The sequence below is a fragment of the Diadema setosum genome, chromosome 6 (assembly GCF_964275005.1).
Source record: "Diadema setosum chromosome 6, eeDiaSeto1, whole genome shotgun sequence".
NCBI lineage: Eukaryota > Metazoa > Echinodermata > Echinoidea > Diadematoida > Diadematidae > Diadema > Diadema setosum.
Window position 1 is genome coordinate 16,338,594 of NC_092690.1, and position 15,163 is coordinate 16,353,756.

General features: G+C 37.7%; 1 protein-coding gene across 1 annotated transcript in view; it reads left to right on the forward strand.

The window, feature by feature from the left end:
• LOC140229570 (uncharacterized) overlaps positions 1-6,781 on the forward strand; it is a 71,337-nt gene extending 64,556 nt beyond the window's left edge. Inside the window, exons 8-11 of the mRNA XM_072309817.1 lie at positions 1,273-1,331; positions 1,482-1,566; positions 5,096-5,148; positions 6,442-6,781. Coding sequence (XP_072165918.1) covers positions 1,273-1,331; positions 1,482-1,566; positions 5,096-5,148; positions 6,442-6,503 — 259 coding nt within the window. The 3' untranslated portion in view covers positions 6,504-6,781. The remainder of the gene's footprint in view (positions 1-1,272; positions 1,332-1,481; positions 1,567-5,095; positions 5,149-6,441) is intronic.
• The last annotated feature ends 8,382 nt before the right edge of the window (positions 6,782-15,163 follow it).

A 15,163-nucleotide genomic window follows, 5' to 3' on the forward strand; every position in this document is an offset into this window, starting at 1 on the left:
AAAAATGCGAGTACATGTACTTAGGGTTGATGCAATAACTGTCACACGTTTTGTTTTTCCGAAGGAGAGAGCGACATCTAATTTCTCTAACTTCTCTAAAATCTAACATGGATATTCTTATGAAAATAGATGTCACACAACTGAAGTTTTGTTAAATGAAGTTCACCGGTACGTGAGTGAGATTTCATGGAACGTAATGAAGTATCAATAAGAAATGAGAGTGATTTAATGGTGAAAACCAATCATGGTTTGCGTTGACCATGGCATAATGTTTTATCAAAGAGCGAAATGAAGCAAACATAACGGAGTCATGAAGTTGTAAGTTTGTACACGATTCAGCAGGCCACTATCCGTCACAACCAGATTTGCAATGTTTATGAGATGGTGTTGGCAGTAGGTGTCCCAACACTGTAAAATTGCTTAAGACATCAAAATATTGAATGAAGTGTGCCATGTTTTGTAGTCTATACTTCTGCAATTAGAACCTTTCCCTTTTCATAGTAATAATTGCCAGGTTTACAATGCTAAAACAGTTTGAGGAAGATGACGGAAATAATCAATGTTTAAGAATTGACGGGTGCACTTCAGGAGATCGACAATCATGAATCATTCAGCCCACGAATTTGACACTAAAGATAACAAGGCCCTCGACACAATACACATACACAATAAGCCTCGTATTGTAATGTCGAACTCGTGGGCTGTTTCTTACCTAGTGTCGAACTCGTGGGCTGTGGTGACTCATGGATTTTTTTTTTCAATGTCGACTCGTGGGCTGTGTGACTCGTTGGCGTCGGTCTTGTGGGATTACCCGAAACTTCAGTTGGCATAGACTGTTTTCCATTGAGCATTTTGCATAATTGTTTGTATGACTCCTGGTACATCATTCCGCTCCGCAGTGTCAATTGAGTGGGAGCGTTGTGGCATATAGTGGATAAGACTCCCAACTCCTGATCGGAGGACCCGAGTTCGAATCCCGCCCATCAGTGCTTTACGTCCTTGGATAAGATGTTTTACCCATTGTGTCCCTCTCGACCCAGGTGTATAAATGGGTACCTGGCAACGCTAGGGTAATAATAAGAGCAGGGCCCTCTGGTAGAGCAGTGGCAACACTGAAGAGGCTACCCTGGATGGGTAAATGTATTATCATTGTATCATTATCAATTATTGAAAGCTCATTGATACGGCGAGTTTTGCTACGATAACTATAGGGCCCTACATGCCCAGAACTATCAGTTGACTTTCGTTCCTTCGCTTTTCTTTTGTCGTCAGAACAAACGCGGAGAAACAACAGCCAGAAGCACCAGAAAATGATAACGGTGACCTTTCAGGTGAGTACATTGTACATGAATAATTTTGTCACCAGCATGACTTGTAATTTGTTCCTTTTAAAATCATTTTGTCTTTCCTTTGTATCCCTGTCGTATGAAATAACACGAATACGTTAATTGATATTTATCTTTTTTTCTGTTTCTTGCAAGGTCCTCTCCTTTCTAAAGAACGACCAAACGAGGCAACATCAAGTCCAGAAGAAAGGATAAGTGACATAGCAGATATTTCAAAGAGGTATTTATGCATTCCCCATACATCGAATTGATGGTCTTGACTTTGAATGTGTGTCGACCTCATGCTTCTCCTTAAATAAGGGGGAAAACAGAAACTTCCAGATAAGAAATGCGAGCACATGTACTTAGAGTTGATGGTGTAAATGTCACACATTCTTTGTTTTCTTGTAAAGAAGTACCGAAGGGAAATTTAGACCACAGCTCTGCCTGACTTGCAGCCCCGGCTGCCGCCGGCAACTGTGAGCCGTTACTAGAATCTTCCATACATATCGGGTTTGTCACACGTCGACAATTTAAAACAAAGCTATAATACACAAAATACACTGATGTCGAATAGATGTCCAATAGTGGGAATGCTATGAGGGCTGGGACTCCAAACTTATTATCATAACAATAGACTTTGATCTTGAACCTCTCTGCGAAAGCACGCAGGATATGCTAAACTCTGAAAGCTTGTACGAAATGTCATGTTAATAGAATTACAAATACTGATTTTACAGTGAAAAACAATTCTAGTTAAGGTGACCTTGAAGTATATCAAAAAGCCAAATCAAACAAAGAAAACAGTAAATTTTCTATTAACATCGTCGATGTACAGGTTAGTATGAAGTTGAATATGATTTATCAGCCCAGTGATGTAGGTAACAATTTCATTTGCAATAACGATTTTCAAGAGACAATGCATACTCTGCCATTGCTTCAGACATGAGAATACCACATACAGTGTATTTATGTGCGTGTGTGTGTGTGTGTGTGTGTGTGTGTGTGTATGCGTCGGAAATACCACTTCCCCTTTTCAAAGTTATGATTGCCATATTGCTACAACTCTAGAATAGTTTGATGGAGAGGACACGAATGATGTATGCGTATATTTAGGTCATTACAAGATTTTGAATAACAACTGCCTGCCAGGCACGCTAATGGTGTCTCTGCTTAAAAAAAGTCACTGAAAGATGCATAGGTTTGTCAATGAGCAATGACCAATGAAGGCGTTGGTAGATGCCAACTGTGGCAGATCGGTAAAACAGCACAAAAGTGATTCATCCAAAAAGTAAGACAATGCACTCTGTAATCCTTTAAGATGTTATTTTCTGCATGTCTTGGCTCATGTCTCTACATGAGAGCAAAATGCGAAGGATGAAATGGAAGGGAAGAGGGAGAGGGGGAAGTTGAAGGTGGGAAAATCATGGAGATAAGAGAGAGAAGTGAAGATTCATCCAACCTGTGAATAACCTGTGAAGAAAACTGTAAATTAATACCTGACCGAAACGTCAAGTTCCTCGGTTCTCCTAGTTATTCTTATAACTAAAGATAACTCTTACTCTACCTTCACTAGCACCTTTTACTCAGTTTGTCATTCTCTTTCCTCTCTCTCCTACACTATTATCTGTTTCCACGCTACTTATCTTTTCTGTTCTGTTCTCTTCTTTCCTTTCTTCTTCCTTTTATATTTTATTTTATTTCTTGTTTCCATACAACCCAACGGTCCTTTTCAGGACCGCTGTATTAAAGGACAGCTTCAGCTTCATAGACATGTGGGTTGAGTGAATGCAGCAATATTAGTAGAACACATCAGTGAGAGTTTGAGCAAAATCGGACAATCCGTTAAAAAGTTATGAGTTTTTTAAGTTTCTGCTCAGTCACGGTTGGATGAAAAGACTACTATAGCTTGTGATGTCACATGAGTACAACGATATAAAGAAAGAATAAAGAAAAATCGACACATTTCCATTTTTCGCGCATAACAAAAGAACACTCAACTTCTCTCTTTCAGAAGGCAGGGGGAATAATATTACCCTTAACATACGTCAGTAGCAAGTCGAAGAAATGTGCACTTTATTAAAAAAGTACAGTTTTGTGAAATTCTCTTTTTATTTTCCTTATGTAGTTGTACGCTTGTGACATCATACACTGTAGTAGTCTTCTCTTCCAGCAGTGACTGGGCAGATACTTAAGATATTCGTAACTTTTGAACGGAATGTGTAAATTTTCCTCAAACTTTCACTGATGTGTTCTACTAATATTGCTGCATTCTCTCAATCCTTATGTATATGAAGGTGGACTTGTTCTTTAATGTACAGTTTTCTTCACAGGTTATTTCTCTTGCCTTCGCCTCTCAGGACTTAATCTCTCATTTTGCATTTCTCCCACAGGAACCTTTTCAGGATTTAACTGTCATTGATTTTCCTCTCCACATTTTTCTCTCCTCTGCAGCATTTATTTCTAGGATCCACCCTTGCCCCCTCTCCTTTACTTTCTTGAATTTCATTCTTTTTTTTTCTTCTTCTCTTTGTTTTCTCCCTCCCTTCCCTCCTTTCTCTCAACATAGTCTCATCTCTTTTCGACTTACCTTTCCTTCGCGGGATTATTCATCCTTTCTCCATTTATTCCGCATTCCATAGTCCACATTGTTCGCCGACTTCGTTCTTCTCTTGGTTTCATGAATCTTCACTTCTCTCTTCTATCTCAATGATTTTCCAACCTTCAACTTCTCACTCTTCCTCTTCCCTTCCATGTCATCTTCCTCCTCCTAACGATGTCTGAACATCTTACTTGATTCTCACTCTATTCTTCTTTACCACTCTCTCTGTTCCTTTCTCTGCCGTCTCCACTGGTGCAACTTCCAGCCCATTACTGCCCTCCTTACAGCCCCCATATGTCGCTTTCCTCTTCAATTCTCATCTTTCTAGGCTCTTCGTCTACCAAACAACGATCCGGTTAAGGACTACATACACATGGTGTCACCGCAAATCTTTCTCCCTCAACATATTTTTCATCTTCTCGTTGAAAACGCATGGTCAAATGTGTCTCCAAACTTGGCGGGGAGTTTCAATATCAATGCTTGTCTTTTCTTTATAGGTAATAGTTTGCAAGAATATATGGAAGATAAACTTGCAATACTCTGGTCAGACCCTCGATTCTCCTGTTGTTAACATCGTCGTAATATAGTTATAAAGTCCAGAAGTTTAACATGATTTATCACATCAGCGATATCGGTCACGTTTATTGGATAGGCAGTTTTCAACAGGTGATGCTGTCATTAAACCCATCGCTCTCCCATTGCCTCAGACTTAGAAATATTGAGTGCAGTGTATCAATTGTTCTACAATTAACCATTCCCTTTTAAAAAGTCATAACTGCCGAGTTTAAACGATTCTGAAACAGTCTGAAGAAGAGGAGTTGAATAATCAATGTGTGTATTCAGATACATACAATCATATTTGAAAGATGATTATCTTTCTTATAAAATGATGAAGGCACAAGACAGACTTTAGAATGGCATCATGAAAAGGAAAGCAGGACACCTTTCAAATATTTTTGTATACGTGACGGGGCCCTAAAATGAGATTCAGTTGGCATAGATTGCTTTGCCTACAATATATTTCAGCATTGCTTGTATGACTCTTGGTATATCATTGCGCTGCACAGTGAAAAGTAGCAGTAAACTCATTATATGGCGAGTGTAAACACGATATGACTTGTTGTGAACTTAGTTGACTTTCGTTCCTTCGTTTTTCTCCTGTCGTCAGAAAAAATGGGGAGAAACATGAATCAGGAGATGCACCCGAAAGTGAACCTTCAGGTGAGTATAAGCTTCAACTATATGATTTATTCTTTCCTCACTCCCTTTGTCTTTTGTTTGAATGTCGGCCGTAAGGAATACTAGTAACAAGAGGGTTTAATTGATTTTAATCTGTTTTGTGTTTTCCTTCGAAATAATTTAATAATACAGGTGACGAGAAAGAGGAAACGTCAGAGAAAGGTCCTCTCCTGTTAGAAAGACAACCAGGCGAGGGGACGCCAAGCCCATAAGAAAAGATAACAGACACAAAATGTTTAAAGAGGTATTTATGACTTCGTCTTTACATCGAATGGATGATGTTTTATTTTGGATTTTTCTTGACATCATCATGCTTCTCCTTCGGGGGGAGGGGGGCAGAAAAGTCCAGGTAAGCTTGCAAATACATTTACTTAAAATGGAGTAAATGTCACGCAATCTTTTTTTTTCGAAGGCCAGACTGGATATTTTGTCAACATTTCTACAGCGTTTTCATATTATCGTTCATAAATGCAAACTTTTCGAAAATCGAACCTGTATATTTCATGAGTAGGGATTACTCGAAAGGCAAGTTAGTCACGCTTTAATGAAGGCCACCTGTATATTATTGAAATTTTACGGAAACATGTTGACATGTTAGTAAACAGTGAACGTGATCTTCCAGTGAAAATCAATTCCAAATTATGTTGACTCTGTCATATCAAAACGTTGAATGAAACAGCCAAACATTTTTTTTTTAAATAACATAATATTTATTGTTTTGGAGTTATAAAGTCTTTAAGTTTAACATGATTTATCGCACCAACGATATCGGTCACAGTTTTCATCAGGTGATTCAGTCATAAGATTCCCATGCAAACTCCCCTTTCTTTCGATGCAAACTCCCCTTTCTTTCAATATAAAAATATTGTATACAGTGTAGACTTTTTTTGAGGGGGGAATGTATACCTAGGCAGTTATAACCACTACACTTCTAAAGTCATAATTGTCAAGTTGTTATATTTCTAGAACTGTCTGAGGTGTAGAGGACACGACTGATGAATGCGTATAATTATTATTACATTGTCTGATTGAATCAAATATATACTAAGGTAATACCAACCTGTCCGGTACTTTATGATTATGATTACTTTGTAAAAGAAGAAATGAGTTTCATTGAATGACGCATGTTTGTCAATGAACAATGACTGTGGTGTGCCGTATAGTTGATACAGCTAATATCGGTACGATTATCAGTTTAATAGTGGTCACATTTATCGGTGATAACTTTCTGTTGTCATAAACACCATTGAAATCTTGATTCTTAATATATCACAGACGGCAGGGCTGCAAAGTCACAGAAAAGCAGATCATCGACCTGTCGACCATCCTTCCACTAGAAGCCCACAGCAATCTTTCTGTAGCCCTCGGCTTGAAATATGCGGCGTACGATGGAACCCTGAGAGAACATCAGAGGAACTATAAGGACGCGTTCATGCAAATCTTACATAAGTGGGCAATTAAAACTGGTGGCCTCATTGACGAGCTCGGTAAGACCTTAAAAGATGCCAATTGCGGCGGATTGATATAACAGTACAAATGCGATTTATCCAAAGAGTAAGTCAGAACAACCTCTCACTTTTTACGATTTTTTTTTTTTGTCTCATACCCGGAAATGGTTTAAGGTATAATGTAATTTTATGGAATTTAATGAATATTCATGTACTGATTGGCAGTGAAACTTTAGGGTCAATGATCCATGTCAATTCAAATTTTCATTATTTCTTGTGTATGCAGTGTCTGAGAGTTTCTTGTTCGAATTGTTCTTGTTTTGTGTGAGCCTGCGTGTCATTTTGATTTTGTAATTTTACATTTGTATATTTATGTAATACTGTGTATGTATATTCTCACTTTTGTAAAATCATTTGTAATTCAGCCTCAGGCTGCGATCAATGATTTGTTGAATAAAGATACCATTAATAATAATAATAATAAATAAATATATATATAAGAAGAAAGAGTCTCAAGTACGCCATGGATCCAACGAGAAGTTTTTTATTACAAAATTTTCGGTCCGCCTCAGACCTTCGTCAGTGTAAAGACAATGATAGACAATAATGTCTATCACATTGTCTTTACACTGACGAAGGTCTGAGGCAGACCGAAAATTTTGTAATTAAAAAACTTCTCGTTGGATCCATGGCGTACTTGAGACTCTTTCTTCTTATATTAATTACAACATTCGAAGTCGAACACGTTGAAACCAAGATGAACGTATATATATGTATATATATATATATATATATATATATAAAACATTGTAGTTGCTTCGCGTATTGGTAGTACTAGAAATACCAATAATAAAGTCACAATAGTGGAATGCATTAAATGCCAATTGCCTTGATTTTAATTTCCGAATTTTCGGGGGCATCCCCCTTCGTCAGGGATGACAGTGCGAATGAATTTTCACAGTGATATTAACAGTGAGGTGTTAATATCCTACTAGCACGCGCAATCTCAGTGTAACCAAAACAAAAACCGATAGATAATCACAACAACATGTTGTTATTATCTATTATTTTTTGTTTTGGTTACAATGAGATTGCGCCACCTAAAACAACTCGCACAACATTTCATCCAACGAGACTACAACAAACAAATGGTCCATAACCAGATAACACCGGCAAGACACACACCACGTGATGAACTTCTCTCCTAGAGAAACGGAGATGACACACACAAACAGGACATAATCTTTCCAATCACATACTCACCTGCCACCGCCAAACTACCTCACTTCACACACAAACACCACCAGACTCTACAACAATCTGACAACACCCGGGAATTATTCCCCCAACCCCACCATCTCCTTCCGCCGTGGACGCACAATAAGAGACCTCCTTATAGGGCTCACACCCGTAAATACAAGGGAATGTCCCAGGCCCCTTCACAAATTCGTACCAAAGATACCAAAATAAATGAAGAAAAAAAATAATTAAAAATCAATGATGTAGTTTGGCAAAAAACTGAATAGCTGTAGATATTGAGTATAAATTCCTCTACAAATTGCATTTTGGTTGGAAGATGAAAGCTTTTCTGGTGGAATTTGAGGGGACTATATTTCATTGCGTACGTGTACGGAAAATGGGTGATTTTTTGAGTGACAAGAACTCGTAGTCTGGCTTTTCGGACCCCTGGACAGAATTTGAACTGAATTATCCACCCTGAGAATTTGATGGATGAAAGGGTATATCTAACTTATCCAGGTTAGTGAAGCTGAAACACCTCATTTCTCCCAGCTGTTTTACAGAATTTTTTGAAATCTGATTTTTAACACACATCCCTATGGAGAAATATTTATGGGTGTGAGCCCTATAGAGGATGCATGCAATGCACACAAGTCTATGGGAAGTATTCATCCCATACAAACTCTGCTGGTTTATGTTGATCTATTGTGTCATATCTCTTCCTCCCTCCCCCCTTCCCCTTCCTACCCCCCCCCCCACCTCTCTCCTCTACCCCCCCCCCCAACTCTGTTTGGCTACAATTTGTTTTCTTATTATGTTGTTGTGGTATAGATAGATCTTTGTACATAGCAGGCATCAGTATCACACAACTTTGAATGACTGTGTTATTTTAATGTATTTCTTTGTTTGGCTACGACTGAAACAGGTCAAACTTCATAAAGTTAGTCTGTTTGACAAAACAAAGTCTTTTCAAGTATTTTGTAGGCAATAATGTGATGATGACACCCCCATAATCAAAGATTACTGCCTGCCTCTAGGTATTCATCTTATGAAGAACTGATCCACACTACATTTTTATTTTTTTTTAAAACCTCAAAGGGCATGAGTTTCAAAAATGTCCCTTTGAGAAGCTTTATAACCCTTGAATGTGTAATTTCCCATATGATGTAGGTGCAAATCTCATCAAAAACACATTTATGATGTTTAAAAGTCAAATGAGAAATATGACCTCCACTATAGGGCTCACACCCGTAAATACAAGGGAATGTCCCAGGCCCCTTCACAAATTCGTACCAAAGATACCAACATAAATGAAGAAAAAAAAAATAATTAAAAATCAATGATGTAGTTTGGCAAAAAACTGAATAGCTGTAGATATTGAGTATAAATTCCTCTACAAATTGCATTTTGGTTGGAAGATGAAAGCTTTTCTGGTGGAATTTGAGGGGACTATATTTCATTGCGTACGTGTACGGAAAATGGGTGATTTTTTGAGTGACAAGAACTCGTAGTCTGGCTTTTCGGACCCCTGGACAGAATTTGAACTGAATTATCCACCCTGAGAATTTGATGGATGAAAGGGTATATCTAACTTATCCAGGTTAGTGAAGCTGAAACACCTCATTTCTCCCAGCTGTTTTACAGAATTTTTTGAAATCTGATTTTTAACACACATCCCTATGGAGAAATATTTATGGGTATGAGCCCTATAGGGTTCGGGACAAAGGCCCCTCCCCCAGCACGCCATTACGCAAACCCAACGGATTCTACCGCTGCAAATCAAGAAAAAGCAACCTCCACCAACACATCGTAGAAACTACGACATTCCCATGCACAACCACAGGTAGACAATTCAAGATCTCCTCACATATCAACTGCAAATCCACATGCGTCATATATCTCCTAACATGCTCGCTCTGTCGTAAACAGTACGTCGGGAAAACAGAGACAACACTGTACAGAAGAATCAACAGAAATACGTAACTACCACACCCCACATCACAAAACACTCCCATACACTAAACATTTCAATCTGCCCTCACACTCATTATCCAACCTACATCTCACATTCAATCAATTCACAAGCAATCGAAAGCATAACACAACACAACACTATGCAGAGAATCTTTCTGGATTGATAAATTAAAGACCCTCCATCCAACGATGGAATCATAACACCACCCCTTCACACCATCTCATTCACCACAATCAATTTTCAGAAAGTGCGTATGAGCAATAATTGTAGAAGTAGATGTAAGTATGTATGTATGTATGTAAATATGTTATGTGTTGTAGTTGATTATTTGAATTATTGGGAAGTATTGAGTAGATGTTGTATGAACGTGTATTATATAGATACAGATGAGTAGAGATAACTTAAATGTTAGTATGTAATAAATATGTTATTGTTTGAGATGGTTAGAATATAATTTAGTTAGATAGGGACTGGGAATTTTAGATTTATGTGCATGAAATTTTTATGTACGCGGATGTGTATGTATGTATTATAAGAAGTGTATTAATATGTAGAAATCGTACTTGTGATTTGGAAGCTTTTTATGTTATTGGATGGTTAAAAAATTGAGTATTGGTAGTTTATGACTGATTAAATGAGAACGAGCCTCAGTACAGAAACGCCCCGCCCCCATACACACAAACACATATAAGATACACACGGCCACAATTTTTACACAGACAACATCACAAGACCGCACTCAGCAGTAATGCAGTAAGTTTTCTCCCATTGTATTCAGTAATAGTATGTTCGTTTGTTTTTTGTTAAAAAATGTGTTGTAACTTTGTATGTTTTGTATTTATTGTTATATTGAGTATCTTTTGGAATGTAAGATATTGAAGGTTACTTAAGTTTAGTACGATTTTACATCTAGGTTGATTTTGTTTACACGTTGTTATCATTGACTGTGTAGATTCTGAAGAAGGGCATTTCGCCCGAAAGCTTGATTACCCAACATCAGCCACGTCTATGTGCTGCCTATATTATATTATATTATATATATATATATATATATATATATATATATATATATGTGTGTGTGTGTGTGTGTGTGTGTGTGTCTTTGCCATCTCCGAATGAGAGAAAATGTGAAGGAAAAGGAGATGGAGAGATCACCACATGCGCATGAACGAATGTTGATTATCTGACAGAATGCTAAACTAAACACAAATGGCGACTTTGTGTCAGCACAGTTTATTTATTTTTTTTACCACCTGATTATTCACCCCACATCAGTAACATTGTGTTCATGAGCCTGTTGGAGAAAAGTATATGCATTTCAATTTCCCATCTGTTTAATGGATCTCAAATTCAATGATGGGTTTAAGACTTGGTGATGTAACCAATCCCTCTTTGTTCGAGTCTGTTTGGGAGGGCAGGTACCTTTTAATGTGATGTAAATGGATTTAGTTCCTTCCCACAATTTGAACTATAGACTATGCCCAAGACTAAAAATGTAAAGTTTGCCATCGCTAGAAGATTGTTTGGTTTAATATGTTATTTTTTTCCTGTACGGCTTTTTCTCCAGGTATGATGTCATGTCATGCATGTAGTAAGTGTCAAGACTGTTAGCATGATCTACTTTTTGTTTGTTTGAGAAAGACACAGGCACTCTCTTATATAAAAGCCCCACATTAAGTTCCTAAATATCCAGCCACACAATATGTCTTCTTCCACAAAGATGTCAGAGGGACTGTCAGTGCACATAATCATTAACTTCTTATTCACTTCTCAAACCCTCCTTTTCAAGACCTTACCAATGTTTGAAATTAACGGTATCGCTCTCTCTCTCTCTTTAAATGAGAACAAGACAATAAACCACATACACACTCCGACTTTACATGGGACAAGAGTGACAGGAAGGTTTGCCAGATCAGAAACAGATGATACAATGTACTTTGGACTTAGAACTGGGGCAGAGAAATAATCATTATATCGACCCACACTATAGCAGCAGCTGCTGTCCTCAATTTCTCTACCAAATCATTATGACAACGGTGGACTTAAGTCTGTTGATGCTCTTACCCCCCTTCCACACCCTCCTTCCATACGCTCAAGGTGTCCGATGCCATGACATGCCAAGGAATTCATATCCTCATTTTATACCCTGAATAGTAGTACATTCTCTTTATTTAAGTCTATCAAACAACAAAGGAAAAGATTAAAAGACGTAACAATACAACAGGAATAAATATTGTATTATAGCAAAGTTGCTGAGCAGGCTTTGATAAGAAGCACCGTAGAAGTAGAAGTAGAAGTAGAAGTAGAAGTAGAAGTAAGACGTATGAATTGCGTTCATATTAGTAATTGCAGGGCGTTGTTGTATGTATTCCTATCTTGCTTTTTTCATTGAAACATTTTACCCACTCATGTTTATATTAATACATGACTTGATATAAGAAACACCAATGGGAACCTCCTGACTTTTCCCAACTGGTAACATCCATATGGCTGGAAGAAACTGATAACATCCAAACCTCATGGAGTTTATGAAGAAATCATTTCGTTCCCGAGGGCCATCTGCACACACAATCTCGCGTTACAAAATTAACTACATATTTGCATGTTTTTTTAAAGACACTAGACACTATCAACCTGTATATTTGATATACAATGTATATATCTGCTTAATCGCTTTGTTCATACATTTCCAGTTGTAATTACCCCTTGTGGTTTGTGAGAGTATTGTAATATTTTCTTTATCTTTGTATACACACGGCGTTAACAATTGGTGCATTTTGCTATGAATCATGTAAATTGGTAATCAAATTAGTTTACTGATACTATACAGATATAGATCTCATTTATGGATGAACAGCTATGCCACTTCGGTAAAGTAGATGCTGGGCAACCCCCCCCCCCCTGAAAATAAGTGCTTCTAGTTTACTTCCATACCTCCCCCTCGTTTAGAAAGTGCTTTACATTTCTTCTAGCACTTTGTCCAGCTCTTGTCTAATGTAAGCGCTTTCGCCACTTCTAGAGGCCGTATCAACTTGAATAAACAGAAAATGAAAAGCATGCTTTTTTTTTTCATCAAACTTTCACTATTTTTTTTTTTTACAAATGTTGCAACTCAGTTTCATTGAATCCACACTTTTATGTTTCTCCACACTTGTATTTTTTTCCACACTTATGTTTTTTCCACACATATATGATTTTCTTTCTGTGATATTATGCCAGTGGAAGGCGAATTTCTGTGTTCTTAACAGACATTAAAGTTCCTTGTTTCCTTATTATTTTGGGCTTTATTGATTTCCTTTAAGAAAATCCACATTACATGTTACATGTAAGAACAGAAATTCTTGCCCCACCTCTAAAAGTTGCATAATTTCATTGCCTGAAGATCGGCCTTAAAAGAAACTCACACTGGAAAAAAAAATCATGCCAACTATGGGCCAGTTTCTAACCTCCATTTCCTTAGTATGATAAATTTAAATGATATGTTTGGAAAGTTGGGTTTATATTGTTTGAATTGAGATTACGTTGTTATTGTTTGTACTTTGAAATGTTTTAGATATATTCATTGCGTTTGAACTGGATATAGTGTGCAGTAGCGTATGTAGGGAAAACGGCGCCCGGGGCAAGCACGAAAATTGCGCCCCTAATTTCAAGTGTTCAACCCCACCACCATCCCGGTAGGGATTTTAAACAAAGTCCACATGATGCTTTTTCAAGCACTTAAAAGGGATCTTTTGAGGGTGATTTAAATGTAATGAATTTTGATAGATTTGGGCGAGCGAGCGCAGCGAGCGAGCCGAAAACTTTTGTATTTCAGCTTACAAAACATGGAATTCTTGTCATTTTTTGCTTACCAAATCTTACAATTCTAATCAAGATATAGTGACGGCCTTATAGATAACGATTTATACAAAAAACTGAGGACTTTAAAGAATACTCTAAATTATTAGTGCGCGCTAGTGAGCTGAGATTTGTATATGTCCTCGTCATCATCACGTATTGTTCTTATCTTTTTTTATATATAAATTCTAGCGAGCGAGCCGAAAATTTTTGTATTTCAGCTTACAAAACATGGAATTCTTGTCATTTTTTGCTTATTAAATCTCACAATTATAGTGACGACCTTATAGATAACGATTTATACCAACAAACTGAGGACTTGAAAGAATACTCTAAATTAGTACGAGCGAGTGAGCCGAAATTTGTATATTTCTGCGTCGTCATTACGTTTTTTTTCTTATCTTTTTTGATTTTTTTTTGCGCCCCCCTCCCCCGTATGTTCGAAACCGTTGGCGTCCTCCTTTGATCCAATCGGCGATCGCTTCAGAACGAATGAAATTGCAGTCGCTGCTCTGTGTAACATTTTTCCTGCAAATATAAAATGACATGAGTGAACACAATAGACATTATCATTTTGTCCGCGTCATCGTCACGTTTTGTTCTTATCTTCTTCTCTTTTTTTTATACAAATTTTGGCGAGCGAGCGCAGCGAGCGAGCCGAAAATTTATACAAAGTACCAGGCAGTGACAGTATAAGTCCAGTGCACATACAGGGACATCAAAATAAATAAGTCTTCAAGTTTTGTTTGAAATGATCAAGTGTGGGTGAAGATTTGAGAAGAGGAGGGAGCTTATTCCACAGCCTAGGAGCAGAAGAAGAGAAAGCTGCATCTCCGGCTAGTTTTTTCGTGTGTGGCTGAGTAAAGGTAACGGATGATGAAAGACGAGTGCGCCTAGAGTGAGAGTGTCGTACCAGACACTTCCCAATGTACTCTGGAGCTCTTTTGTTGACTACTTTGTAGACCAGTAGGAGAAGCTTGAAGGATATTCTTGCTTTGACTGGCAGCCAGTGGAGTTGACGTACTTGAAAAAAATGAGGACTTGAAAAAAATACTCTAAATTAGTACGAGCGAGTGAGCCGAAATTTGTATATTTCCGCGTCATCATTACGTTTTGTTGTTATCTTGTTTGATTCGGGGTTTTTTGCGCCCCCCCCCCCCGTATGTTCGAAACCGTTGGCGCCTTCTTTTGATCCAATTGGCGATCGCTTCGGAACGAATTTGCAGCCGCTGCTCCGTGAAACATTTTGCCTGCTAAATATAAAATGACATGTGTGAACACAATAGACACTGTCATTTTGTCATCATCACGTTTTGTTCTTACCTTCTTTTTTATATAAATTTTGGCGAGCGCAGCGAGTGAGCCGAAAATTTTTGTATTTCATCTCACAGAACATGGAATTTTTGTGTGAACACAATAAACATTGTCATTTTGTCCGCGTCATCATCATGTTTTGTTTTTATCTTGTTTGATTTGGTTTTCTGCCCCCCCCCCCCCC